The sequence below is a fragment of the Cetorhinus maximus genome, chromosome 2 (assembly GCF_964194155.1).
Source record: "Cetorhinus maximus chromosome 2, sCetMax3.hap1.1, whole genome shotgun sequence".
NCBI classification, from domain to species: Eukaryota; Metazoa; Chordata; class Chondrichthyes; order Lamniformes; family Cetorhinidae; genus Cetorhinus; species Cetorhinus maximus.
In genome coordinates, this window is record NC_135880.1 from 161,729,468 (window position 1) to 161,756,568 (window position 27,101).

General features: G+C 41.3%; 1 protein-coding gene across 11 annotated transcripts in view; it reads left to right on the forward strand.

The window, feature by feature from the left end:
* ptprda (protein tyrosine phosphatase receptor type Da) overlaps nucleotides 1-27,101 on the forward strand; it is a 622,540-nt gene that overhangs the window by 107,801 nt on the left and 487,638 nt on the right. For all 11 annotated transcript variants that reach the window (XM_078570553.1, XM_078570552.1, XM_078570557.1 and 8 more), the window contains exon 2: nucleotides 24,672-24,839. In XM_078570553.1, the coding sequence (XP_078426679.1) occupies nucleotides 24,776-24,839 (64 nt within the window). In that variant the 5' untranslated portion in view covers nucleotides 24,672-24,775. The remainder of the gene's footprint in view (nucleotides 1-24,671; nucleotides 24,840-27,101) is intronic.

A 27,101-nucleotide genomic window follows, 5' to 3' on the forward strand; every position in this document is an offset into this window, starting at 1 on the left:
TCCTGACTCCTAGAGGAGATGGTGCACCTGGAGGGAGGGCAAGGTGCCTCGTCCCCATGTTACCTACATCTTGATGGTGCCCACCAGGGTGTGTGGCCATTGAGTGCAGGGCTAAGTGCAAATCTGGCAAGACCTGCTGGACCAAGGTCTCCATGGTGGTTGCCCTTCCCATGGTGACCTTGAGGCGCTTGCATGTTGGAGCCAAGACATCAGACAGAACGTGGATGGGCTTTTCCATCGTTTGCTCTAGTCTGCTGAGTGACTGCCGAATCGCTGCCTGATATTCTGCCATCTGTCATTGCATCTCCAGCATTAAGTTGGTGGTCACTTCTAGAGGCTCATTATCTGAGTCGAACTGAGCCGGTGGCTGTTCTCCAGCAGCCCTCTGAGTGCCGGAAACCTGGGCTGTCCCTGCCTCCGACTGCTGCGGGGACATGTCAGTGAGGTGTTCCCCAGAAAGTGAGCTTGAGCCAAATCTGCAGTAGTGCCCATCGAGGTGTGTGTCACTGAGCTGGTGAAGGGTGTGGGTGAGCGCAGTGACGGTTCTTCCAGAGCTTCCTCTTTGGATGTGGTCTGGGGATTGGACTAATGCTGGGCTGCCTTGTCCTCAATCTGTTGCTGCCTAGAAAATAGTGTTTCAGTTGATGAGCTTGGGCAATATAAGACTGCATGTAACTCACCGTGATCGTCAGGGTGTGATGGAGCCATAACATCAGACAGTCTATGATCCGCACTATGTTGATGGGACAAACCAATCTCCCCTTCACCACAGGACCTATCCCTGTAACCCGCCCACCCCAAGCCAGTTCAGCTGCAACCTCAAACTCAGTGAGGGCAGTGATGTTGGCCGTCCCTCCCCGGCCTGTGCTCTTTCCCTTCTGTTGTGCACCAGCTTGCCCTGTATGAAGACGAAAGAAAGGCACCTGATGAGAAAGGGTGGAACAGAAGTTGGGTGAGATTCATGTCCCTGTGTGTGGTGAGCCCTCCCCAGAAGGGCCAGAGGATGGAGTGTGAGCAACAAGCTAGATGGGATGGTGGTGATGTGAAAGTTTCTGAGAGAGAATGGGTAGTGATATGTATCCCCCACTAATGGTTGTGTGAGATCCCAGAAGTGAGTAGCCATTTGTGCACATGATGCCATGATCAGAGTTTGATATTGGAGGAAGTTGAAGGATGACTTACCCTGGTGGAGCAGATGAGATCATTCATCTTCTTTCTGCACTGGATTGCATTTTGGCGGTGTTTGCCAGCTGTGCGCTGACTTCCTGTGTGACAGCCTCCCAGGCTGGAGAGGTGAGGCTAGTGTGCTTCCTGGATCCATGCCTGGGATACAGGACATGCTTGTGTTCTCGCACTCCACTCGAGCACCTGGTGGGTGAAGCTGTGTGCTGCCTTTTTCTTGAGGCATAGGGCCTTCTTCCTGTGCATGGGAGACATCTGTAATGGTCTCCTGGAGACAGATGGGCTGGAGAGAATGATCTCTATGTTTTCGACTGACATTTAAATATGGTGCCCGGACCTTCGAGCCCCCCAGCTGACGGCCGTGGACGAACCAGCTCCCAACACTCATCTGTGCATAATTAATGAGCTTCCAAGCGCGGAATCAGGCGTGAGTCCCCGCCATTCCAAGCAGCGGCGTGGGTGCCACTGAAACTGCCCATCACCGCGCTTGGTCTCATAAATGGAAAATGCCGACCAGTGTTTTTTTCCTTGTCCCCATGGATACTTGAATGGTGACAAAAGCAGTTGCATTGTTTTAGCAGAACCATTCAAACTTGCAGCTTTCAACCTAAAAGTGTGCACCTGTCACTGCAATACACAGAAAACAAACAAAGCATTTATTTTAAAAAAATCTTAGAATTTTGCCATTGTGAATCACCTTGGTATACAGGGCTAAGTGCTGTCGTAGGCTTGAGCAATCTTGAAGAAGGTAGATTGAAAGAGTCTTTCAATAATAAATTTAAAATGTCTCTGACAAATATAAACATTTTGAATTAACTGGGCTCATTTCTTTAATGTACTAGCTGTACACTTGATGCTATTTGTGAATGTTTGTTGCAGCTGCTAACAGTGACCAGTAGGATTGGGTTGGCCAATCGTGCAGTGCAGTGAACTACCAGACATGGGGAATAGAAGTTTATAGTTCCTTAGTTACTGAATTCCTCAAGGATCAAAGACCAGATGAATGAGAGAAAATAATCATAAATATTTTAGCAACCACCTTTGACTCTACTTTTGAAAATCTAACCTCCTATTGTTTTTTCAGTTCAGCTCTTAGATTTTGAACAAAACCAATATACCCATTAAATCAATTCAGCTGCATTTCTTTACTGTAAACAAGGTATTAATCAGCTACATGCCTATTTATGTTGTTTTCTGAACCCCAGGTTCAAAATGCCCAGCAGAAAAGGGAATTTACCTTTTGGAAAGAGCATTGCTGTCAATTTGATGCTGGAAGTTTGGTGACTAGTGTGAATTTGAAATATGTTTGTCATGTTGAGATGGGTGATTTTTTTTTTGAATCTGAACTAGGTTTTTAAATGTATATCATAAGCAGTCCAAGTGTAGTACTGAGAGAATTCCAGTTTTTGGGAACTTGAGGGAATTTGCCCTGGCCCCTGTTTAATGTGATGCAAGAGAGTTACCTTAGGCTTTAAATGTTACAGAGAGAATCACAATTTCCTTATAGCTCATAAAACTACATGTGGTGCATTGAACGGGGCACCCGGCGATTGATTTTCAAAAGTAGATATCCTTCTAAGATGCTAAGTGTATGACATATTTATTTTGGTGCAAAAACATGCCGTAATGAAGTAAATTAGCTTTTCCTCTGTTGGGGACAAACATTTGGGTTTGTTTCAGTATTGAATGCGAAAATGGAAAAAAGATGTATTACTTTCAGAAAATGTATGATTTTTTTTGTTATATTTCGAAACTGGTAGGAGCTCCAGCATTAAGCAGATCCAATAGATAAGATGAATACTGCATAGCATGCTCCCCAGTGGGCATTTTAAACTACGAAATCACTTATCATTTTAATAGCATAGCTCTTTGTGTGAAGAAGCAGTGGTTTTCTAGCAATGTTGTTTGAGATTCTGAAAGCAAAAAGCTGTTTCTCAGCACAACATAGTTGTTTGAAGTGGAGTTAACCTGGATTAGTAACCAATGTCAATAGATCCGTTCACCTGAAGTGGTGCACGTTTGCTGTTTACAAACTTGCGCACTATATTTGGTATTTTAATTGGTATTTGTGTGCATGAATGCTTGAATATTTGTGTGCTTGAAGATTGCTGCAAGATATTGCACTGTGGAGTATTCATAATATTTGCCAAGAGCCTCAAACCCACCAATGTTCTCCTTGAGGCCCACTTTTAGAAATGCAAGGGCACCTTCTTCAGAAAAGCACCACATGAGCATTATATTTCAATTCACCACACCGATATCTCATTCTCATTGACCACCCCGATTTTTCATTCTCATTGACCATACTGGTATCTCATTCTCATTGACCACACTGATAGCCCATTCTCATTGACCATACTGGTATCCCATTCTCAGTGACCACAGCAGTGCCCAGTTCTCATTGAACATACCTGTATCCCATTCTCATTAACTGCAGCATTGCCCCATTCTTATTGACCGCAGCGGTGTCCTGTCTGCGTTGACCGCAGCGGTGTCCTGTCTGCGTTGACCGCAGCGGTGTCCTGTCTGCGTTGACCACAGTGGTGTCCTGTCCGCGTTGACCGCAGCAGTGTCCTGTCCGCGTTGACCGCAGTGTTGTTCCGCTCTTACTGACCACTGAGGTGACCTGCCCCATTTACTGCACTGGTGCCCAGTTTCACTAATCACTCCAGTATTATATCATCTTCTCATTTTCAGAAAGCAGTTTCAAAGCCTATTAGGAGAGTTAGTGTTAAGTAAGAGGTGATGAATATTTAGAAACACATTCGATTGTTTTGTTCTTCAATCAGAAAAGCATCATGACTGTTTTGCACATGGATGCTCATTACAGCAGGTAGTCTAATACTCAGTTTTCTATGTAATGGTGCATGGATAAATCTTCTAAATCTCTATATTACAAAGTAATGGACTTTAACGGTGGTGCATACATTATTTGTAGTTCACCTTGGAACCATAGTTTTTGTAGAGCACTGAGATAAAGATTTGCAGGGAATAACTTATAGGAATAATTTTATGGTTTTCATGTTGCTCCTTGGAAATCTTGGATCCAATAAATGAGTAGATTAATGAGCAGAAATTTAATAGCAACTGCACAGGTTGAAAATTAGCTGGAGGACACAATAATGAATCTATTTCATTGCAGATTAAAATAAAACTTATGCATTTTTATTTATTTGAACAAACAGTATTTTTCATCAATAAACCCAATTATTGAGACAAGAGATAAACCTCATTAGAACAGCATATTCTTTGTGTGTTTTGGCAATGGGTAATACGGAAATGTCTGCAGTCTTTTAAAGTTCATTAGGAGTTCAGAGTCAGTATCATGCAATTGCATGTGCATCAATGGAAATGCAGTAGTCTAACAAAATACATCGTTGTTGTAATATCAGTTGAATGACCAATCTTTCTCTAAACCCCTCTACGTCTACCAGTACAAACTGGACAGATTACACCTGGGCAGGACCAGGACTGATGTCCTAGGGGTAATATTTGCTAGAGTGGTTGGGGAGGGTTTAAACTAAAATGGCAGGGGGATGGGAACCTACGCAAGGAGTCAGGAGGGGGAAATCAAGGACAAGAACAAAAGACAGAAAGGGGAATAAGAAAAGTGATAGGCAGAGAAATAAAGGGCAAGAATCAAACAGGGCCTCAGTGAAAAATAATGAGAACGGGACAAGTAATGTTAAAAAGACAAGCCTTAAGGCTTTGTCCTTAAAACGAAGAGCATTCGCAATAAAGTGGATGAATTAACCACGCAAATAGATGTAAACAGGTATGATATAGTCGGGATTACAGAGACATGGCTGCAGGGTGACCAGGGATGGGAACTGAACATCGAGGGGTATTCAGTATTTAGAAAGGACAGAAAAAAGGAAAAGGCTGTGGGGTTGCACTGCTGGTGAAAGAGGAAATTAACACAATAGTGAGGAAAGATATTAGCTCTGACGATGTGGAATCTGTATGGGTAGAGCTGAGAAACATTAAGGGGAAAAAACGTTAGTGGGGGTTGTATATAGACCCCCAAACTGTAGTGGTGATGTTGGAAATGGCATTAAACAGGAAATTAGAGACACATGCAATAAAGGAACATCTGTAATTATGGGTGACTTTAATCTGTATATAGATTGGGCAAATCAAATTAGTAACAATACCGTAGAGGAGGAATTCCTGGCGTGCATATGGGATGGTTTTCTGGACCAATACATTGAGGAACCAACGAAAGAACAGGTCATCCTAGACTGGGTATTGTGTAATGAGAAAAGAATAATTGGCAATTTAGTTGTGCGAGGCCCCTTGGGGATGAGCGACCACAATATGATAGAATTCTTCATCAAGATGGAGAGTGACATAGTTGATTCTGAGACTAGGGTCCTGAATCTTAATAAAGGAAACTATGATGGTATGAGGCACGAGTTGGCTATGATGGATTGGGGAACATTACTTAAAGGGATGACGGTGGATAGGCAATGGCAAATGTTCAAAGAGCGCATGGGTAAACTGCAAAAAATGTTTATTCCTGTCTGGTGCAAAAGTAAAACAGGAAAGATGGCCAAACCATGGCTTACAATGGAAATTAGAGATAGTATTAGATCCAAGGAAAAGGCATACAAATTGGCCAGAAAAAACAACAGATCTGAGCATTGGGAACAGTTTAGAATTCTGCAAAGGAGGACCAAGGGATTGATTAAGAAGGGGAAAATAGAGTACGAGAATAAGCTTGTGGGGAACGTAGAAACTGACTAAAAGTTTCTATAGGTATGTGAAGAGAAAAAGATTGGTGAAGACAAATGTAGGTCCCTTACAGTCAGAAACAGGGGAATTTATAATGGGGAACAAAGAAATGGCTGACCAACTAAATACATACTTTGGTTCTGTCTTCACAAAGGAGGACACAAATAACATACCAGAAATGTTGGGGAACACAGGGTTTAGTGAGAGGGAGGAACTGAAAGAAATCAGTATTAGTAGGGGAATGGTGTTGGGGAAATTGATGGGATTGAAGGCTGATAAATCTCCAGGGCCTGATAATCTACATCCCAGCGTATTTAAGGAAGTGGCCCTAGAAATAGTGGATGCATTGGTGGTCATCTTCCGAGATTCTATAGACTCTGGAACAGTTCCTACAGATTGGAGGGTAGCTAATGTAACCCCACTATTTAAAAAGGGAGGTAGAGAGAAAACAGGGAATTGTGAACCAGTCAGCCTGACATCGGTAGTGGGGAAAATTCTAGAGCCCATTATAAAAGAAATAATAGCTGAGCACTTGGAAACCAGTGGCAGAATCGGACAGAGTCGGCATGGATTTACGAGAGGGAAATCATGCTTGACAAATCTACTGGAGTTTTTCGAGGATGTAACTAGTAGAGTTGATGAGGGGGAGCCAGTGGATGTGGTTTATTTGGACTTTCAGAAGGCTTTTGACAAAGTCCCACATAAGAGATTGGCGTGTAAAATTAAAGCGCATGGGATTGGGAGTAGTGTATTGAGATGGATAGAAAACTGGTTGGCAGACAGGAAACAAAGAGTAGGAATAAACGGGTCTTTTTCCGAATGGCAGGCAGTGACTCAGGGATCTGTGCTGGGACCCCAGCTATTCACAATATATATTAATGATTTAGATGAGGGAACTAAATGTAATATCTCCAAACTTGCAGATGACACAATGCTGGGTGGGAGGGTGAACTGTGAGGAGGTTGCAGAGATGCTTCACCGTGATTTGGACAAGCTGAGTGAGTGGGCAAATGCATGGCAGATGCAGTATAATGTGGATAAATGTGAGGTTATCCACTTTGGTAGCAAAAACAGGAAGGCAGATTATTATCTGAATGGCTATAAATTGAAAGAGGGGAATGTCCTTGTACACCAGTCGCTGAAGGTAAGCATGCAGGTGCAGCAGGCGGTAAAGAAGGCAAATGGTATGTTGGCCTTCATAGCGAGAGGATTCGAGTACAGGAGCAGGGATGCCTTGTTGCAATTATACAGGGCCTTTATGAGATCACACCTGGAATATTGTGTGCAGTTTTGGTCTCCTTATCTGAGGAAGAATGTTCTTGCTATAGAGGGAGTGCAGCGAAGGTTTACCAGGCTGATTCCTGGGATGGCGGGACTGACGTGAGGAGAGATTGAGTCGGTTAGGATTATATTCGTTGGAGTTCAGAAGAATAAGGGGAGGGGATCTCATAGAAACCTATAAAATTCTAACAGGACTAGACAGGGTAGATGTAGGAAGGATGTTCCCGATAGTGGGGGAGTCTAGAACCAGGGGCCACAGTCTGAGGATACGGGGTAGACCATTTAGGACTGAGATGAGGAGAAATTTCTTCACCCAGAGAGCGGTGAGCCTGTGGAATTTGCTACCACAGAAAGTAGTTGAGGCCAAAACATTGCATGTTCTCATGAAGGAGTTAGATGTAGCTCTTGGGACGAAAGGGATCAAAGGATATGAGGAGAAAGCGGGAGCAGGCTATTGAGTTGGACGCTCAGTCATGATCATAATGAATGGCGGAGCAGGCTCGAAGGGCCGAATGGCCTACTCCTATTTTCTATGTTTCTATCTCCAACCTTTAAGGTGTTCCTTAAGCCTACCTCCTAATATCTCCTTCTGTGGCTTGGTGTCAAATTTTAGCAATGCTCCTGTGAAGTGCTTGGGATGTTTACCATGTCAAAAGCACCACATACATGCAAGTTGTTGTTTCTCAACTCTCAAAACCAACATTTTTTTCCCTTTCTCCAACAGTGTAAAATTAATTTTCTTTAAGCTTTTCAGCAGTGTACATCATAAAACAGTGGCAGTGAAGAATACAGAGTCAAAGAACATCTCTCAGTTCACTTGGAATAAACTCATGAGCTGAAGTTTTCCATTTGCTGCAGTAATGCTCCTCAGAAAATTGAGATTCCATTTCAGCTGAGTTACATCTCCTCATGACTTCATTTTTTTAATAACTGAATAGCTTTTAAAAAGAAAACTCTGCTAACATTTTCCTTCTGTAATTTTATTTCAAGATTTTGGGGACAAAGTTTTGGCAGCTGTAGTGAAGTACTGCCTAAAGGGGATACTGTCTGTCTGCAGTAAAAATAAGTTGCAGTTAATGCCTGTGGTCAACAAATAATGTTTCTACCTCAGCTACCATTACAGCCTTTCTATTCCTTTTTGAATATGTACCTTAAGGGCACTTTCCTTTTATTTCAGATATTTATTTTAGCATGTGGTTTCCTATTCTGTGATGCTTGGATTTAAAATTCTATGCCTGATGTGACATAGTTTGCAAGTGTATTTAAGCTGTCTGCAGTGCATGCAGAGCACATTTGCAATTAGTGCTTAGCATCTTAAAGGGTAGTCATTTTAACATTTGTTTTTGTATTTGCCCCCAGATTTAGAACTCTCGTGTTATAGAAGCTGAGGGTCGCTCAAAATTGGGGCTAGAATAGTTCTCAGATGGGATAATGTGTGTCTTTGAGCATCAGAAACTACTGAAAGGCTGAGGGCTTGCCCCGGTACCCAAATACGCCTCGAGAGTCGGGTGTCTTGTTCAAATGAGTGATCTTTATTACGAGCATGCAAGGAGAAGCCCCACTCTCATGAGTGATCGTAGGGGTTCTACAGTACAATGTTTAAGCAGTCAATTTATACTGTTACAGAAGTTCACTTGACCCGCTGCTTCACCCTTAATTAGATCTTTCCACCTGACTCTGTCCCCCTGATCTCGCCTTCTCTTAATCATATCTTTTTGTGTGACTCTGAACCTTCCCCTGATCTTGTTTCCTCATAATTAGATCTTCTCATATGACTCTCTTCCTCACAGACAAGGTTTAGCAGCTTTGTTTTTAAGTCAAGTATTCCATAATTCCCATATGTCATACATCATTTCCCCCTTACAGTTCCCCCTTTTGGTCTTGGCCTGGCCCAAGGAAGTCATTACCATAGAATCCTCTGCCTGTCAAATAAACCAGGGATCCTATTGGTTTCGATGAGTTTCAGATCCTTACCGAGCATCCTCTTACGTCCTCTTCAGCGTCCTAGTGACCTGGCTTAGTCTGGGATTGATACTCTGTATTATGCTAAGCATGTGCTGAAATAAACTGTAACCCGCTTATAACCTATAAAACTTCTACTCAAGCTAAACTATAATCTGCTTACGAACTGGGACAATGATCTTCTGGTGAACTTTAACTACTGCAACTTCCTTTGGTAGCCCTGCTGCCTTTGCACGGTTCCTAATTATCTTTCAGTACTGGGTATGGCCTCCTCCCTGCTCCAGGCAATCATGTAGTCGTGCACTACTCCAAAAGCGCATACCTACTTTCAGTGTATATGTTGTAGCTTTGGTACAGAAGTTTAGAACTTAAAAATGACTAGAGCTTCATCCACAGATATGTCAATTTGTTTTAGCTTTAGAGTCTCACTGAAAGTCACTCTTACCCAGTAACTTGAATCGTTAAATCTACTTAATTTCCCTCAGCCCTGTAGCGTGCAGGATTTTAGATTAATTATCAAGCGTCTCCAAACTTCTCAGTTTCTCTTTTCTTTTGAGTTTAGATCACCCGCTGTTTCAGTCCTAAAATATTTGTTTCCAAGTTCCAATTAGCAGCATCCGAAATTAAAAATAAATTCCGTCTGTTCTTTTGAGAACTGTGGCAGGAACCAAAATCCTCAAATCCTTAAACTTTGTAGGAAGTTTTTAACTCAAGACCAATCCAATCAAACTCAGAATTAATTACAATTACTCCAAACATTTCAAAATAAAGTATGCTTCTCCTTTAATCCAAATCGTAAAATCACAAATTCAAATATACAAACATCACGGACACAGAAAATAAATCCATACACACACACACACACACACGCACACACAGACAGAAAAGAGTAGCACGTGCTTTTAAAGGAAGGAAATCAGAAATAAATCAATTGCATCAATGATCCCAATTCTTCTTTCTTCGAATGTCCTTCAACAACTGTAATTAGAAGCTACAGAAATGGTAAATTCTCACAAACAGACAAACTCCAAGAGGTTATGCAGTAGCCTTTCACAGTCACTCTAATCACTCAAATTCTAATTTTTATCATGAATTCTTTTCGTGTCTTCTTCTTTAACTTACACCCATTAAATACCACAACATTCAGAGACACTTCATACACATTAACATTTAATATTCAACAACTTCCGAACACATAAGGAAAAGACCAACACAGGCTTACACACACAGACTAGTTTGTTTCCCTTTTGCCTTTTTCAGCAGCTTTCTAGACTACGGTGGTGCTTCTAAGGTAATTTTTACTACACATTCCCTGACTCCTGTCTGAGTTTGTTTTTGTTACCAATTATTTTACTGGTCTGGCCCTGTTCCTGATTTTGGGTATGTTTGTGGACTCATTGGCAGAGTCTGAAATATGAATGAATTATAATTATTATTGCCTTATCCTTCTAGCCCTCCCACTGTGCTCTTTGTGTTTGTGGTGGGCCATTAAATTTCCACCCATCTTTTTTTCAATTTTCTGATCAAATTCTCATACTTAGCTGCTATAAACCTGGTAAGAGTCCCCAATCCAAGCCACCTTCGCTATTGGTCGTTCTGTCAGGGTATGGTCTGTCTGAGCAGTATGGACCGACAGGATACCTTTTAAAATCCCTTGAGCAGTATTGACCTGCCGGATGCCACTTAAATCCACTGTGCAGCTTGACCTCTCGTGGAGGTCTGCTTTGCAGTCTCTCTTGGTGTAGACCCTGCTCGGTAACGGCCTTTGGGTTATCTTTTAAATCACCTGCACGGCTTCACCTTCTATGTGGCTCTGTGTTGTGGCTTTCTCAGCATGGCTGTATGCCTGGTCCCCTCAACTTCCGGCCTTCTGCCCTGGCGCACGTTTTGATCACTCGGCACTCGAATCTCCAGGTGTTGGTTATTTGATATCCACAGAAATTACCAGTACCGCGACTGCAAGGTAGACCTTTCCTAACCACGGGTGATAAAATAAAAGGTACTCACCCCCTCATTAGCGTTCTCACTGTCGCGGTCCAATGTGGCGTATCCCACACTCGTTGTCACATGAAAGGATGAGGGCTTGCCCCGGTATCCAAAAACGCCTCGAGAGTTGGATGTCTTGTTCAAACGAGCGATTTTTATTATGAGCCTGCAAAGAGAAGCCCCACTGTCATGAGTGATCGTAGGGATTCTACAATACAATGTTTAAGCAACCAATTTATACTGGTACAGAAGTTCACTTGACCCGCTGCTTCGTCTTTAATTAGATCTTTCCACCTGACTCTCAGTCTGTTACCCCGACCTCATCTTGTCTTAATCATATCTTTTCATATGACTCTGTTTCTTCCCATGATCTCGTTTCCTCTTAATTAGATCTTCTCATATAACTCTCTGCCTCACAGACTAGGCTTAGCAGTTTTGGTTTTAAGTCAAGTATCCCATGATTCCCATATGCCATTCGTCAATCCCCCTTCCACTATCAACCACCATACTCAAATTAAGATTTGAACTTTAATGCCAGAATCGCTGCGCATCAATTCCTGATGTTTTTCAACTTAAAAACAGTGCTTTTCTCCCTGTAGCTTGTAAGTGTAGTAATTTTCTGATTTACTAACAATTTTTGGCCATACTTTTCCATCAGCAGTGAGAGAAAACGAGAGCCTCGAAAGAATTGTAAAAACGCTCCAAATTTGATTGGAACACAAAAATGGGAGAATGTAATAAGCAGAGTGAAACAGAATACACAGCAATTGCTTTGCACTTGAGCTGTTTGTTCCACCCAAAACTTTGAAATTAAAGTCAAGCCCTGTTAGAAATAGCTGTTAATTGTCAAGCCTTTTCCCATCTCCTGCTTAGCTGCTAGCAGTTCCATTATGGAGAATGTATAAGAAAAGCAATATGGTGGAATAGATGAAAATATGCAGGTGACATAACTACAGATGACTAATCCTTGAAACAAACCGCAACAGATACTGACATGTTAGAGTGGTGCCTGTCAAATTCAGACATTCTGCAAATTCAAAACTAGTAAGTTGATTATAACAGCAAACTGTTGAATAGTAAATGAAAATGGTTTTGCCAGAGCCAGAAACATATTTGTCTTACTTCGCTCCAAATCTTCAGGCAGGTGCATCAGAGGCCCAGAAAATACACATGTCATGATAGCTGATTGTTTGTGTAAAGTTGAATATTATATGCTACATGGTACTCAGATAAGATACTGTGAGTGCACTCTGTACTATATGTGGGGTCACCTGACTTGGGGGAAGTGGGAAACAAAAATAAAAATGCCTGGAAAAACTCAGCAGGTCTGGCAGCATCCACGGAGAGGAACACAGTTAACGTTTTGAGTCTGTATGACTCTTCAACAGTTCTGTTGAAGAGTCATACGGACTCGAAACGTTAACTGTGTTCCTCTCCGCGGATGCTGCCAGACCTGCTGAGTTTTTCCAGGTATTTTTATTTTTGTTTTGGATTTCCAGCATCCGCAGTTTTTTGTTTTTATCTGGGGGAAGTGGGTGTTGAAGGTCAGATCGCACATGTTAGGGAGTTAGCCAGTTTGGCAGATTAAATGATGTTGTTCTTGCAGTTAAATCTGTGACTTCAAGTGTTGTTCTTTCAGCCTGAGATGTGACATTGGTGATGAGGATGAATATGGAAATATTTCGGATTGTATCATGTCATTTGCTGGAGTTGATATGCCTGAAGCCTGGGGAATTGAGCTGTTTGATCCGACGGGTGATACCAGCTGTCGAAGGGAGAGCTGGAGGATTTCAAGTGTATGCTAACCCTCATGTCCTGTTCCTGGATGGGGCAATGGTAGTGCAAGAAGCATAGCATTGGGCCTTATTGTTGTTCGATGTGGGTGTTTGGGTGAGGGAGACTTTCAAGACGTTGCCTGACACGGGAGAAAAGGCAGATTATGAATGTGCAGTGCAAGCTTTGAAGGAACATTATGTGGTGACCCCCAAATGCCACATTCCAAGGGCAGCTTTTCCGTCAGATGAAACAAAGAGGGGCGAACAGACGCCCAACTTGTGACCCGTTTGATGCAGGCGTCAGATGTTTGCAGTTACGTTGTGACAGATCTGAATAACCAGATAATGGATCAGGTGGTCCAAAGTTGCAAGTCGGATAAGTTGAGGCATAAGCTGCGGGAACAAGGAGGTAACTTAACATTGGATGACACTTCGCAAATAGCGGCTCCAATGGAAGCAGTGGATGGACAGTTTCACAGCACGAAACCTGGTCCCTCCTCTGTCATTGGCAAGACAAAAGTTGAGCTTAATCAAATGGCACAACGGAATCCAGGTACATGTAAATGTAAACAGCTAAAGTCTGAGGGAGTGTGTCTCAGATGTGGCAACTTGGGCACTGTGGAAGAGGTGCCTGCTGCTCTGCCGTCTTTGTGTCTTTGTGGGAGTGCAAATTGGCTGTCTTGTTTCTCTACATTAGAACAGTGATTACATTTCATAAATACATTTCATTGATGATGAAGTGCTTTGGGGTAGCCTGAGATTGTGAAATGCGCTATACTGTGCTTTACTGTGTATTTTTAGTGATTATTGTAATTATTTTATGAATTGAGCAACTTTAATAGCCAGTTTGATACAAACCAAATTGTATCTTTTATAAGCAATGGGGAAACAATTATGAATTGATGCATTAGCTAGTGAATCATTTATACTGACATTGTATTGAAGAGATAGTAATAACCAAGTGGTCCACAGTGGCTGAATTTCATTCTCAAATTCATGGAGTTTATAGGGAACACCGACGCTTTGTAATGTTACATCTACATTTCACCAACCATAGGAACAGGAGTAGATCACTTAGCCTCTCAGGCCTGTTATGCCATTCAGTCAGATCATGGTTGATCTGCGGTCTAACTCTATATACCTGCTTTTACCCTGTATCTTTTAATACCTTTTGGTAACAACGTTTATCATCCTCAGGTTTAAAATGAACAAATGATCTAGCATCAAGAAGAACATTCTCAACTTCTATCATCCTTTTGTGTGAGGAAATGTTTCCTATTACACTCCAGAAATGTCTGGCTCTAATTTTTAGACTGTGTCCCCTGATCCTAGACTCCAAACCAAAGTGAAACAGTTTTTCCCTCATTACCCTACCTGTTCCCCTTACTATCTTGAAAAGTTTGACCAAATCACCCTTTAACCTTTGAAATTCCAGTGCAGCCTTAGCCCTCTAATCTCTCGTTGTAATTTAACCCTCAGAGTCCAACTATCATTCTGGTAAATCTATGCTAAAAGTTTTCCAATGCTATATCTTTCATATGGTGTTTTGCCTAGAATTGTTCACAGTACTCCAGGTGTGTTCTAACCAGGGCTTGTATAACTGAACCATGATTCCTACCCCTTTCATTCTAGTCCTCTCGATAGAAATGCCGACATTCCATTTGCAGTTTTGATTCTTTTCTGTGCATGTTCCTGACATTTTCATGATCTATACACTTGGACTCCCTTGGGACAGCTTCCAATGAATGGCTGCAGAGCACAGGTGTTCATGAAGGGATAAGAATCCCTGGGAGTTGCTCTACTGTACCTCCTACTGGCTGATTAGAAAGTAACATTGCTAGAGGCCTGGAAGTAGATCACCTGCCCAATATCTTGATAGTGATTCCTGTTATGGATCACTATCCGATTACTCCTGCTGGAAGGTTCATGTGTGGGGATGTTAGTTGAGGATAGGACCACTTTCAGGTATGAGTTGAATGTGCTACAAACTCTTCCATATCCACATGTGAAAAAAGAATGGCCCCCTCGGCAAGAAAGTGGAGGTCTGTTTTGACAGTGGAACTACATTCCAATTGCACTCAGAATCTTCAGCGGAGATGGTGTGTCTGGAAAAACTTAAGTAAAATTGGAGGGGTTTAATCAAATTTTCGAGGTTTTGAGGGATGGTAGGGGAAACTTTGACTTTTTTTTAATCCCACAAAGGAGATGTCTGAAAGATAACCTTAAGGGATGGGAAATGCTGGAATATTATGTTAAATATTAAGAGTTTGGCAAGGGATATGGATTCGAATTGGCAAAAATTAAATTTAGGACTGATGTCAGAAAATTCTTTACAGCAAGAATCATCGATAGAACAGAATTCTTGGAAGAGCAATGGAGACGAATGGCCTAGAACCTTTTAAGAAGCGACTGGATGCTGAAGTGGGTTTGGAGCTTTTAAAACCTTCTGGGCGACTGAACTAAGAGCCTTCCTCGACCTTAACTACTTTGCAATCTTTTAAACGTCCAATTGGAACTCTACAATCCTGTCCACAAAGTAAAGAAGAATCCATTTTTGTTCATGATCAACTACAGGAGTCAGACTATATTTTTTGGCTGGTCGATAATAGGTAATAGTTTACATTGAGGTTTGTACTGTGCAATGCAGGTCTGGTAGAAACATAATGAATGCCTTATTTTGTCCGCTCTTAATTTTTTATTAAATCTGGGGGACTTGGCTTCAACAGATAACAATTTAGCAACCAAGTTAAATTGTGTGTTCGCACCAAATGTATTTTGGAGCTTTGTAAGAAATCCAAGTAATGAGGTAACTGAATGTAAAGTTTTACAAAACATCCTGGACAACCAAATTGATGACTAATTGGATGTCTACTTGGCATTATACATTCTTCCATAAATTTTGCTGCAATGCAATTCACAAGGCCCTTCTGTTAAGTAACAGTCTGCTCATCTGTTCTTGATATTCAGTGACAGAGCTGTTTGTAATGTGTTAATTAAGTCTTACCTTAATTTCCATGACAAGGAAAATAATTTTATTCCAACAGGATTTGGAGAACCTTATGAAAACTGGAAGTCTAATGAATTACTTATGAGATAATACATTAAAGTTTCTCTTAGTATAAATATTAGTCAGGAAAGGCTTCCTAATAGCTCAGTAAGTTTGTCCCGTGAATAGTTACAACACACAAACCAGGAAATTCCAGATTTGCCTGTGCTTTGTTAACTGGTCTAATGCAGGGAGATGGTTGAACTTGTATAATTAGCTTCAGTAACCTTTGGTTAGGCAGGGAAAGCCATCCAGGGTTTGTACTTTTGATTTCTATCCAGCAAGCCCAGCTAGAAGTGTGTGATGTGGATTTTGAAAGTGGACAGATTTAGGTTCAGCTCAGGTGTTTTTAATGATTGAGGGATATAAAGCAGCAGGTACTTGTTACTGGAATGATGTTGATTTGCTGTAAATTGTTGAGTGGCGTACCCCAGGGATTGGTGGTGGTGCTCCTACTGTTTCTAATTTACATTAGCGTTGGATTTGGAAGCTCAGTGCAAGCTCATCAAATGTGCAGGCAGTGTAAAGTGAATTAGATAAAATATAGAAGTGAGCAGTCAGTGCCAGTTCATCTTCAGTAAGCTGAGGTGTGGGATTAAATTGGACAGCTCTATCAAAGAGCTGGCATGGTCACGACCGGCCAAATGGTTTCCTGCTGTGCCGAGAGATTCTGTGGGCTGAATTTTCAAATTGATGTTGGGAATCTGATGCTGCCCGGATAAACTCCAGATCCCGAAACCACACTGCAACTGCATTGCTCACGCAGCTTGAAAATGCAAATACTCTAACTGGACTGAGGGGGTGAGCTCAGCGTGCAATTAGTGACGCCAAACATTACCAGGAGGCAGGAGCCATGACGGGGCCTGCTTCTGCTGCCTTGCAGAAGAGAACCAGCAAAACTTGCTAGCAGTTCCACCAAGCACAAAAATGGCCAAACAGCCAAATACAGGATTCCCCAGTTCCTGAATTTTTTCAATGTAATAAAAACTTTAACTTCTGCCCGCTTTGAACCCAACAGCTGTGCATGAATGTATATTAGACTTTGTGGTTTTGGTGACTGCAGCTTTGAAAGTTGCTTTCTCACCCTCGCTGGCCCATCAACAAGCTCTTTAAGGAGCTTTATGGACAGCTAGTTGGAGGTGAGTGGGTTCCCTGTTCCCCCAGCCCCCACCCTCCCTTTGAAAATCACAGCACATTTCAGAGCTAATACGATCCAGTGCCACCCTCTGGGCATGTGATTTTTGACTTATGCCCGCATCCCTTCCCAATCCCGCTGACAATTGAAAACCCCAGCCTATTATTCTACTCTAAGGACTGGTCTAAGTATTACATCGGAATAAATAGTGGACAACATATATACTCCATGAAAGGCATTGGAAAAGCTAAGGATGAAGTTCAGTGAGATTTAGGATGTTAGACTTGCTACTTCCATGCAATATTCCCTGTAAGCTGCGTGGCCACCCAAAAAAGTAAACGAATGGCCCACGCAAATAAATGAAAACATGCCACACACAGCAAAAAAAATGAGAGAACTTTGCCTCCATGTACAGTCAGTGCAAAGCAACATTCAACAAAGCAAAAAGAATGCTGAGTTACATAGTCAAAACAGTAGGGAATAAATTGTTGCAAATCAAGTGAAAAATTTTGCAGTGCTACGGTGGAATTGGACCATGACTCCTGTAGCCAGTTTTCGTCACCAAGACACATGGGAGACAATCAAGCTTTGGAAGAAGCTGGAGTGAAGAATGTTGAGACTGATCCCTAAGTTGAGAGGACTGTGTTATGAGAAAAAAAACTCAAAAGCATTTGTGCTTTTCTGCATTGGAATGAATTGGCTAAGAGGTGACCTCACAGAGACATTTAAAGCAGCAAATTGTATCGAAAAGTTAAATTTGGATTAGTGCTTCAAGTTGAGGTAGGATAAACTGGTGGCACTTTTAGGCTGGTTTCAGCAAATTATTTACATGCTGAACAAGTAGAATACACTTCTAGGTGCCACATTAAAGGCAAAAGAAATTGGAACCATCCAATAAATAATTGGATGCTGTGAAGAGAGGGCCATTGATTTTTCCTGGATGGATGGGTAAGTTGGCCTTCCTCATCTGGAGCCAGCCTGTTCAATCTTGTGACTAGCCTGCCAGCAATTTCCGTCAAGGTTCGGACATGATTGTCACTGAGGTAAATTATGGAGGATCAAACTGTTCCTTGAATTGATGCATCACTGCCTTTTGAAGAGAAGGTGGGGGCGAGAGGAAAACTGGGAGAGAAAACTGGGAAGAAAATATGTCATTTTAGGTGGTGTGAGAGCAACATTGTAAGTTATCAAAAAGCTGAACATTTCTGGAATTCTCAGTGATTTATTTCACAATGTAAAAAAGGAATGTATTGATTTTCCATGTATTGTACCATCATTCACTCAGTCGAAGTAAATAAATGTTTATTATTCTTCAGCTTGACTTCCATCTTTTCAGCCTAGTTTTGGACAGACCTGGTAAATGTCACACTCTGGGATCACCACACTTTATTATATGAAGTGGCCTATCCAATATTGATGTGAAGGTTCTATTTCTTTGGCTTGGTTTGTATTTATGAGATTGAACAGAGGGAAGTAAGAGAACAAGACTTAGAGAAATCTGTACTGCACTAACGTGTCTTTTAGCTGTTAGATTGTGTTTGTTCTTTTTATGTCTCAGTCAAATTGAGGGGTTTTCAACAACATAATATCTGACAAACAGACAGCATCAAAACCTTACAGACACATTGTACTGCTTAATAAGATAAAACGGTTTTTAAGCAGCTGTGAATCGTCCTGACTAAAACAAATATAACCTTCGTAGGAATAATGCAAACTCTGTTTCGTACAGTGGTAACTTGCTGTTTTGCTTAAGGAGAGCTTTTAAGAAATTATATTTGGCTGTGACTGTCCCCTACTCTTCAATTGTTTCTCAATAAATACTATGTCCGTGTTAGATTTTCTGGAGCTTTTTAAGTTCAGTTATGTGAAGGATGGGGAAATGGGCTGAAAGTCACTGCAAATCATCACCAGCTAAGTCAGCCTTATAGTTCTTCTGAGACGAATTTGCCTTGCAAGAAAGGTTTACTGAATTTGATGTTTGACACTTGTAGTTTATTTTTGTATTTGTATTTCGTGATTCTCCCACAAGTCTTTCAAGCACTAGCTTTTATGCCACATATAATAATGCCACCTCCATGAAATAGTTCTCTTATTTCTTTAGAAAGGTATCATAATTAATAAATTAAAACGGTGAAGGGAAACAGGGTTGTGGAGTGGGCCATTCATTTCCATGTCTGCTCCTGGCCCTGAGCTCGCTGATGAAAGTCCCCTACTGTTTGTGGCCTATAAAGTTTCAGTGTGAAGTCGGTATGGCCAGTCTCAATCCAGTTCCTAATGAACTTGGGCCTATTCCATTAGACATTCTCTAATTTGGTAGGTAGCAGTGATCTCACTCAGAGAACCTGGAAAATGGAACAAGGTGTCAAACTGATGTAAGAGGGGCAAAAAAAAAATAGCTGGAAAAACTCAGCAGGTCTGACAGCATCTGCGGAGAGGAATACAGTTAATGTTTCGAATCTGTGTGACTCTTCATCAGAACTAAGGAAATATAGAAATGTGATGAAATATAAGCTGGTTGAGGGGGTTGGGACAGGTAGAGCTGGATAGAGGGCCAGTGATAGGTGGAGGCAAAGAAGAGATTGCCAAAGATGTAGGAGAGGGTCAGGAAGAAGTAGAAGGAGCATTACTCTGCATGGAGTTGTACTATGCATGACCTTGGTTCCACTCCTCAGCACCAACTGCCCTAAACTTGATTTTTTTTTTCCAATTGTAGCACTCTGCTGAAAAATATTTCCCAGTGACATCTCCAATTATTTGATATCAATATTGTTCCATTCAAAATAATTTTCTTAATTTTCAATTTGCTTCTCTAAAGTGGCATGAGAAAAATACATTACCAAGTGGTTTGGCAGTTGTTTTATGCGTCATTCGTCAGAACTCACTTTGTAGCTTGATTCAGCCCACTCGAGGGCTATCTGTTGTGTCTCTATCAGTACCTTCTGTACAGCGGTGAATATGATTTCGCCTTAGACAATCCCTGCCACACAGCTATGATTAACATATTGAGAGCTGTATTTCAGTGTTGTTGGTAGTTAGGAGTGGTATTAAAGAGTGCTACATTGTGGCTTCTTCTCTGTAGTTTTCTTCAGAGTTGTCATAAGGAGGAATTAAGTGGGTGTGATAGGCTGTCCGCTTCCAAAAGCAGTGAAGGAAAATTAGAGGGTGAGTCAATCTGCAAAGCTCTTTGTGCAGCCCATATTGTTGACTTGAAAGTAAAGCTGATAAAAATCTGCAAACAGATGCTCACTTGGACGCTTGAAAGTTGGAGGAACCAAAAAAGCAGCAGGGGGGGATAAGGGCGTGGGGATGGGGAGGGGTGCAGGAACTAAATTATTTCTTGTGAAGCAAAATAAGGAAATGTTTTCCCTCACAAGAAGGGAAATATTTCATCAGGGGCCAAAGGTCCCCATTGTAAGTGCACTTCTAAGTGATGCATTAAATGGGATAAGTTGAAACCATGAAATTGAACTTAGATACTGTGTGAGTGATAATACAAAGTATACAACTGACAAGATGGAGATATAAATTGCTATATTTCAAGTTTCAGCTCCATGGAGAATTAAATACAGGTAGTCTGTGTTGCGCGGCTAATTTTGGATCAACCTTTAGGTCATATTAGATTCATAGATTTGGGGGACAGATTTCCTCTGATTATATTATAGATTGACAATATACATTAGCAGTGATCCTGCTGTTCACTGATTATGAACAGATGAACATGTTCTTTTAGGACATTTTTAATGATTTAATAAGAAAAAGTGAATGCAAGAAATCTTCCAGATATGTTTATGATGTTGTCAACATACAGAGAGCAGCGGAAACCATCCTCTCCTCCATTGCAACATAACCTATAAATATAAAGTTTCCTGAGGCCTTGCAATGTATTGAAAACCAAATAAATTACGCATTGCTCTCTGTTTTGACTGGTGCAATGTTTTCAAGTATATCCTGGCTGTTTCTGTAAGTATTTGAATCTTCTTCTAATCATGCATTAACTTATTGTAAACCATGAGGGTCTGACACTTTGTCAATGAAATAAAATATGATACTTCACAGTCGGCAGTGAAAGCAACACTACATCACCACATGGTATTCCCAGTAGCACTTTTGAACACTTGCTGCCTCGTGTTGTTTTAACCTGTGCGCTACACAGCTGAAGTGTTGGAATAAACTGGGGTCAACTATGGGAAACAGGCCACCAACCTTGCAAGTAATCATCTGTAGAGCCTAATCCAAATTGTTAAATGTTTCCTGAACAAAGCTCCACAACCAAGTTAAAAATTCTCTTCAAGAGCCAATGCCCCTAATCCACAGTCAGTGGTGACACTACAATAGGAGCTTACATGCCAAGTATTAAATATCTTCAATTCCAGTAATTCTCCAGGAAGAGCTAAGCCCATATTGGCAACCAATACGAGCAATTTTTAATATAAATGTCTTGGTAAACTATTATAAGCTTTATGAATTTAACCATAACAACATGAGTAAATAATCTTAATGTCATGGGTTGAACAACAGCAATAACAAGATGGAAAAAAACAATGAACAAGCAAAAGCAAAGTTATGCCTTAATTGAAGCCAGTCTCACAAATCTTTTTCTTCCTTTTTCTTTGCTGATCAAGTTCCCACTTCCTGTTTCCCTACTCCTATATTCTTGTTTTTCTACTTCTCGTTTATGCTCCCATTCCTTCCCCCGTACTTTTCCTCTTTCCGCTTATTTATGACCTCTTCGCTTTCCGCTCCCTGTGCCCTCTCCTCTTACAGTTTGCTGCACCCTCTCCTCTTTCCGCTTGTTGTGCCCTCTCCTCTTTCCGCTTGTGCCCTCTTTACAGTGGCTGTGCCCTCTCCTTTTTACAGTGGCTGTGCCCTCTCTTAACGCTGGCCATGCCCTCTCCTCTGCTCGCTGTGCCCTCTTCTCTGTCTACTTGCTGTGCCTTTTCTGCTCATTGTGCCCCCTCCTCTTTCTGCTTGCTGTGCCCTCTCCTCTTTCTGCTCGTTGTGCCCTCTTTACACTGGCAGTGCCCTCTCCGCTCGCTGTGCCCTCTCCGCTCGCTGTGCCCTCTCTTTCCGCTCGCTGTGCCCTCTCCTCTTTCCGCTCACTGTGCCCTCTCCTCTTTCTGCTCATTGTGCTCTCTTTACACTGACAGTGCCCTCTCCGCTCGCTGTGCTCTCTCCTCTTTCCGCTCGCTGTGCCCTCTCCTCTTTCCGCTTGTTGGGCCCTTTTTCTGCTCATTGTGCCCGCTCCTCTTTCCACTCACTGTGTTCTCTCTTTACACTGGCTGTGCCCTTTTTACGCTGACTGTGCCCACTCCTCTTTCCGCTCGCTGAGCCCTCTCCTCTTTCTGCTCATTGTGCCCTCTTTTCTGTCCACTCGTTGTGCCTTATCTTTCTGCTCACTAATCCCTCTCTTTCTGCTCACTATGCCCTCTCTTTCTGCTCGCTGTGCCCTCTTTATGCTGGCTGTGCCCTCTCCTCTTTCCACTCGCCGTGCCCTCCCCCTTTCCACTCAGTGCGCCCTCTCCTCTTTCTGCTTGTTGTGTCCTCTTTCTGCTCATTGTGCCCGCTCCTTTTTCCACTCACTGTGCCCTCTCCTCTTTACGCTGGCTGTGCCTTTTTACGCTGGCTGTGCCCTCTCCTCTTTCCGCTCACTGTGCCCTCTCCTCTTTCTGTTCCTCCAACTACAAAACAAAAGATTACAGGGAAATTTCATGATCTTGCATGTTCATCAGATTAAATCAGTGATAGAATCTTGTTCTGTATTGTTTGCTGATCTTCCAAGCTGCAAAAGACAGCGCTCTAGATAGGAACGGCTGAATCCATGGAACTCCTGGCCACTCTGGGAAGCTTAGAAACTCTAATGGGTTACCTAATGGGAGTTACAATGTCCTGGACCTCCTTTTCCCCAAAGTGGGTGAGTTTTAAACTGACATCAAATCTCACCCACCAAAACCAGTTGAAGTTGGGGCCATGATGTTTTTTAAGGAAATCCTCCAAAACTTATGAAAATATGGAAGCCTGTAAATTAATAATTCACAGTGAGGATGACCTTATCATAACTGCCCGGGGTAACAAGTTAGCTTGATATGAATTCAGAAAACTTAAACTGCATTGGTAAGTACTTCAATAGAACTAGGATATTGTTTGAAAAAGAACATGATGAAGATGTGTGTTATTTGAGACTGAACTGCAGCAGTCTTGGTAAATGTGCAGAGAAGCATAAAGAGAAGCCACCAGTTTGAAATAGTTTAATCTTTCCCACCAAGTCTCCCTCTCTCTCTCATCTTTCCTGGCTCTGTAGTTTCTGATCCCCCTCTGTCTCAATCGACCTCTTTTTCCCTTGATCTATATTATCTGTGTATCTAACCATTCCATTGCATTAAAACAAAATAATATCTATCCTAAGTTGATGGAGGTCATAATTTGTGGTCATAATAATTTAGCAGTTAGTTTCTGTGCTGCCCCTCACCCTTACTGCAATATAATAATTGCAGTTTGCTTTAAAGAAAAATAGCTGCTTGCAAGTGGGGGAAGAGTGTCTTTCCAACTCTGAAACTTATCTAAAATGTTCCTCTGCATTTACACAGTTAAAAGAAAAGTTGTTGTCAGTGTGAAAGTGATCTGATCAGAGATAATTATATAATGATTCACTTGAAAACATTTTATTACTGATCTACTTCAGAGAGGTGATGGGTCAGTGACAGCAGGCTGGCACATTTGCTGTGATATAGTGTCTCTGTTGTTAGTGCAATGTCAACTGTGATTTCTGCCTCGCGTTTTGTTCCGTTATTTAAGCAAAACGCCGTCATGCTGCTGAATCTTTGGAACAACATCTTGGAAATTGAATGTGAAAAATGTATTTGTGTATTGGAGATGACATGTCATCGTAAAATGCATTCAACATTAATTTTGAGACATGATTTTGGTACATCAATAACAGAAGCAACTCTCTGCTTACTACGTGGGGGATGCTGGCACCAATTCAGGACCCCCATCAGTGCCTATTGCACACTTCACTCAAAAGTCTCCTCCCTTTTATATGCGTTTTTCTCTGTTACCTACGCTGGAACAGAACTGGGAATGTTAAGAAGCATCTGGCTGTTAAGGATTACTGTTTAGGATGCAGATTGAGAGTGACAGGATTGGACTTCACTTGTCATTTACTGTTCTAGTATGATGTTAGTGGAGGTGGGGGAAGACTTCCCATGCCCATTCCTTGTGCATTGGGTACCTGCATACTCGATCTGTTTGGTTTGGAGGATTCCACGGATAGGTGAACATGGAGACTGGCTAAGGAAGAGGAATTCAAAGAACTGATCAGAATTTTATTTTTATTTTGTTTTGGCTTCACTTTTTACATGATGTCTGCCTGTAAATTACAAAGGCTGCCCCAGTGGAATGGTGATTTACTTGGTATAATGCCCTTTTTGATCTGTTCTGTTTGTGTTTGAGCAATGTTGGTTGTTGTACCTGCACTGATTTAACAACCAGGCCTAAATAGTAAATGTTCTCGAAATGTGACAGGATTTTGCAGAGTTTCTAATTCTGTTTTTTTCTGTCTGTGTTTCCGCAGGTTCTGAACACACAGCATCTATAGTTTCAGACTGCACTTACTTGCAGCAGCTTGTAAGACAGTGAGAACGAGGCTGCCAAAGGCTGCTGGTGCCAAGCTGTCGGATGATGCATAAAATCAGGCCTCTGGTGGTGTTCCTGTGCTTCCTACTACGTGCTAATGCTGAGGGTAAGTCCAGTCCTAGCATCAGATTTGCCTCATTTTGCAGGGTCACTTATTATCTCCCTCTCCCTCCCATGTTCAGGCTCCTGCACACACTCATTAAACTTATCCAAAGGTTATAACAGAAGGTCTGCAGGGACATATGAGCCTATCTTTAGATCTTGCTGCCATTTTTTTTTCTTTGCACAGTTGGAAATGGAGCCTGCATCAGATATCTGACTGCTGTGTATGTTTTCATTGTTTCTCATCACAAGCTCGCATGCTTTCAGATCTACTCTGTGCGTGAAACTACTGGTTATTATCCCTGTCCTGAACAGGATGGTATAATATCCAATATGATGTGGCATGGAGCTGACAGAAGCATGAATATTGGGGCAAATTTTACACGTCACTGGCAATTTTTTACAAGTGGAATAAACACATCGCTACTTCACTGCGATGCAGTGTGCTTTAGTTAATTCTGTGGACCTTAATGTTTTCAAGAATGACACCCAGGTTGGCAAAAATAACATCCAATAATAAGAAAGACTTGTTTTGCTGTAATTTGGAAGTGATTTCTAACTTTGTGTTGTTAAATACAATACAGGTATATTTATGAACCCTAGGTTTTTGTCTTGTGGTTTGTCCTCCCTTGTCCTTTTGTTCTGTTTGTAATGTGAGAAACGGGTAATTAACGTTAGTGTTGCATGATGGTCCTGACTCCACACAGTGGCATTGGCTCTTGAGTAAACAGTGGGTTCCTGTAGTTCAACAGCTTTGCTGTTTCCCCTCTGATTACAGTGAAACGAAGATAAATTTGAAGGATGCAGAACCACAAGACAGCAGCATCAGCAGTAGACATCACTGGTCCATCAATATAACATAAAATGAACACAGACTTACTGTTTGTTAGAAATGGTTAGCAAAAAGCAAGAGGCTTTCTCTGCGTGAGGGCAGAGTACAGTAACCGTATGCTACTTGCATTACGATGCATTCACTGCTCTGTTGAGCCATCTGCAATCTCACTGTCAGAGATTTCTGCCAAATGTACTCAGTATAATAGGCCAATGCTAATTTCAAACTTAAAAATTGTTTCTTTGCTTTAAGTCTTCCAGCCTTGTTTCAATAAAAATATTTAACCTTTGCCAAAAACTGCTTTGAACAATAGAAAAAAATAATAGGGGTAAAAGTGTTCATTCATATAGGTAAAAGTGATTACTTGAGAATACACCTTGACCTTTGACATTAATATTAAGGATATCCATTTAGTAATATTACTATTTAAAATTTGCTGTTGCTTGTGTTGTGTATCAGAAAATAATCTAATATGTAATATGTTGGGCTCAAATAGAGGTCACTTGATGACTTCACTACATGACCACTGTGAGAAGGGAATGCTGTTTTCTAAAGGGTCAGTGAACATGAATGTATTTTTGTTGTCTCCATTTGTTGGTGAAAATACATCCCAATATGTCCAACATATACTTGGCAAACTGTTTGTTACAGGATAGAAAGGAGAGAGGGTGGCAGTAAGGGAGAGAAGAGTTTTGAGCATTTGGTCTCCTGTCATCTGAAATTAATACAGTCGATGTGATATTTTCTCATAATATACTGAATGGATTGATGTTACAGCTCAGTGCATTGGCTTCTACAGCTGAATTTTTACATTCATGTGTAGTTGCATTGGTTGAAACAAACCAATTGAACAGTAATTCAATCTGCTTAAAATTGGTTATTGAAAAACAATTTATTCTTCATGCTTTGCTTTGATTGCATGCATGCATGCTCGGCAGTACTGAGATGCTGCAGCAGTGTTACTGAATGATGTCATTCAGTGGTATTGGTCATTTGAATGTCACTGTTAGTAGAGTGTAGAGTTTACACTATGAAACAAAAGTGTTTCTGGTTCAATGTGTTATTTTCATATAAGAGTGCACCAAAGCATTTGTTCTTGTTAAGGAGTAATAATTGTTTAGGAATGATCATTCGTGCAAGTGAAAAAATCATAGAAAAAGAAAATAAGTTGAATTGGCCAATAAACATTGCATCAAATTTTTTAAGCTGGTTCTAATTCTGAAGTTGGGACACACCTGCAACTCCTTTTTTGGCCAAAGAAAAGAGATTGCCTGTTTTTCAACAAAACTAATGACCTAATGAAATTGAGGGATTCAAAGCTTTGAAAGGAGTGTTTTATAAGAATGTGATTTTGTTAGCTGGCAGATCATCACAGAATAACATTCTTCCATTCTGAAGTAAGTAACAAACCTCAGGGTCTTTAAGTGGTAGCTT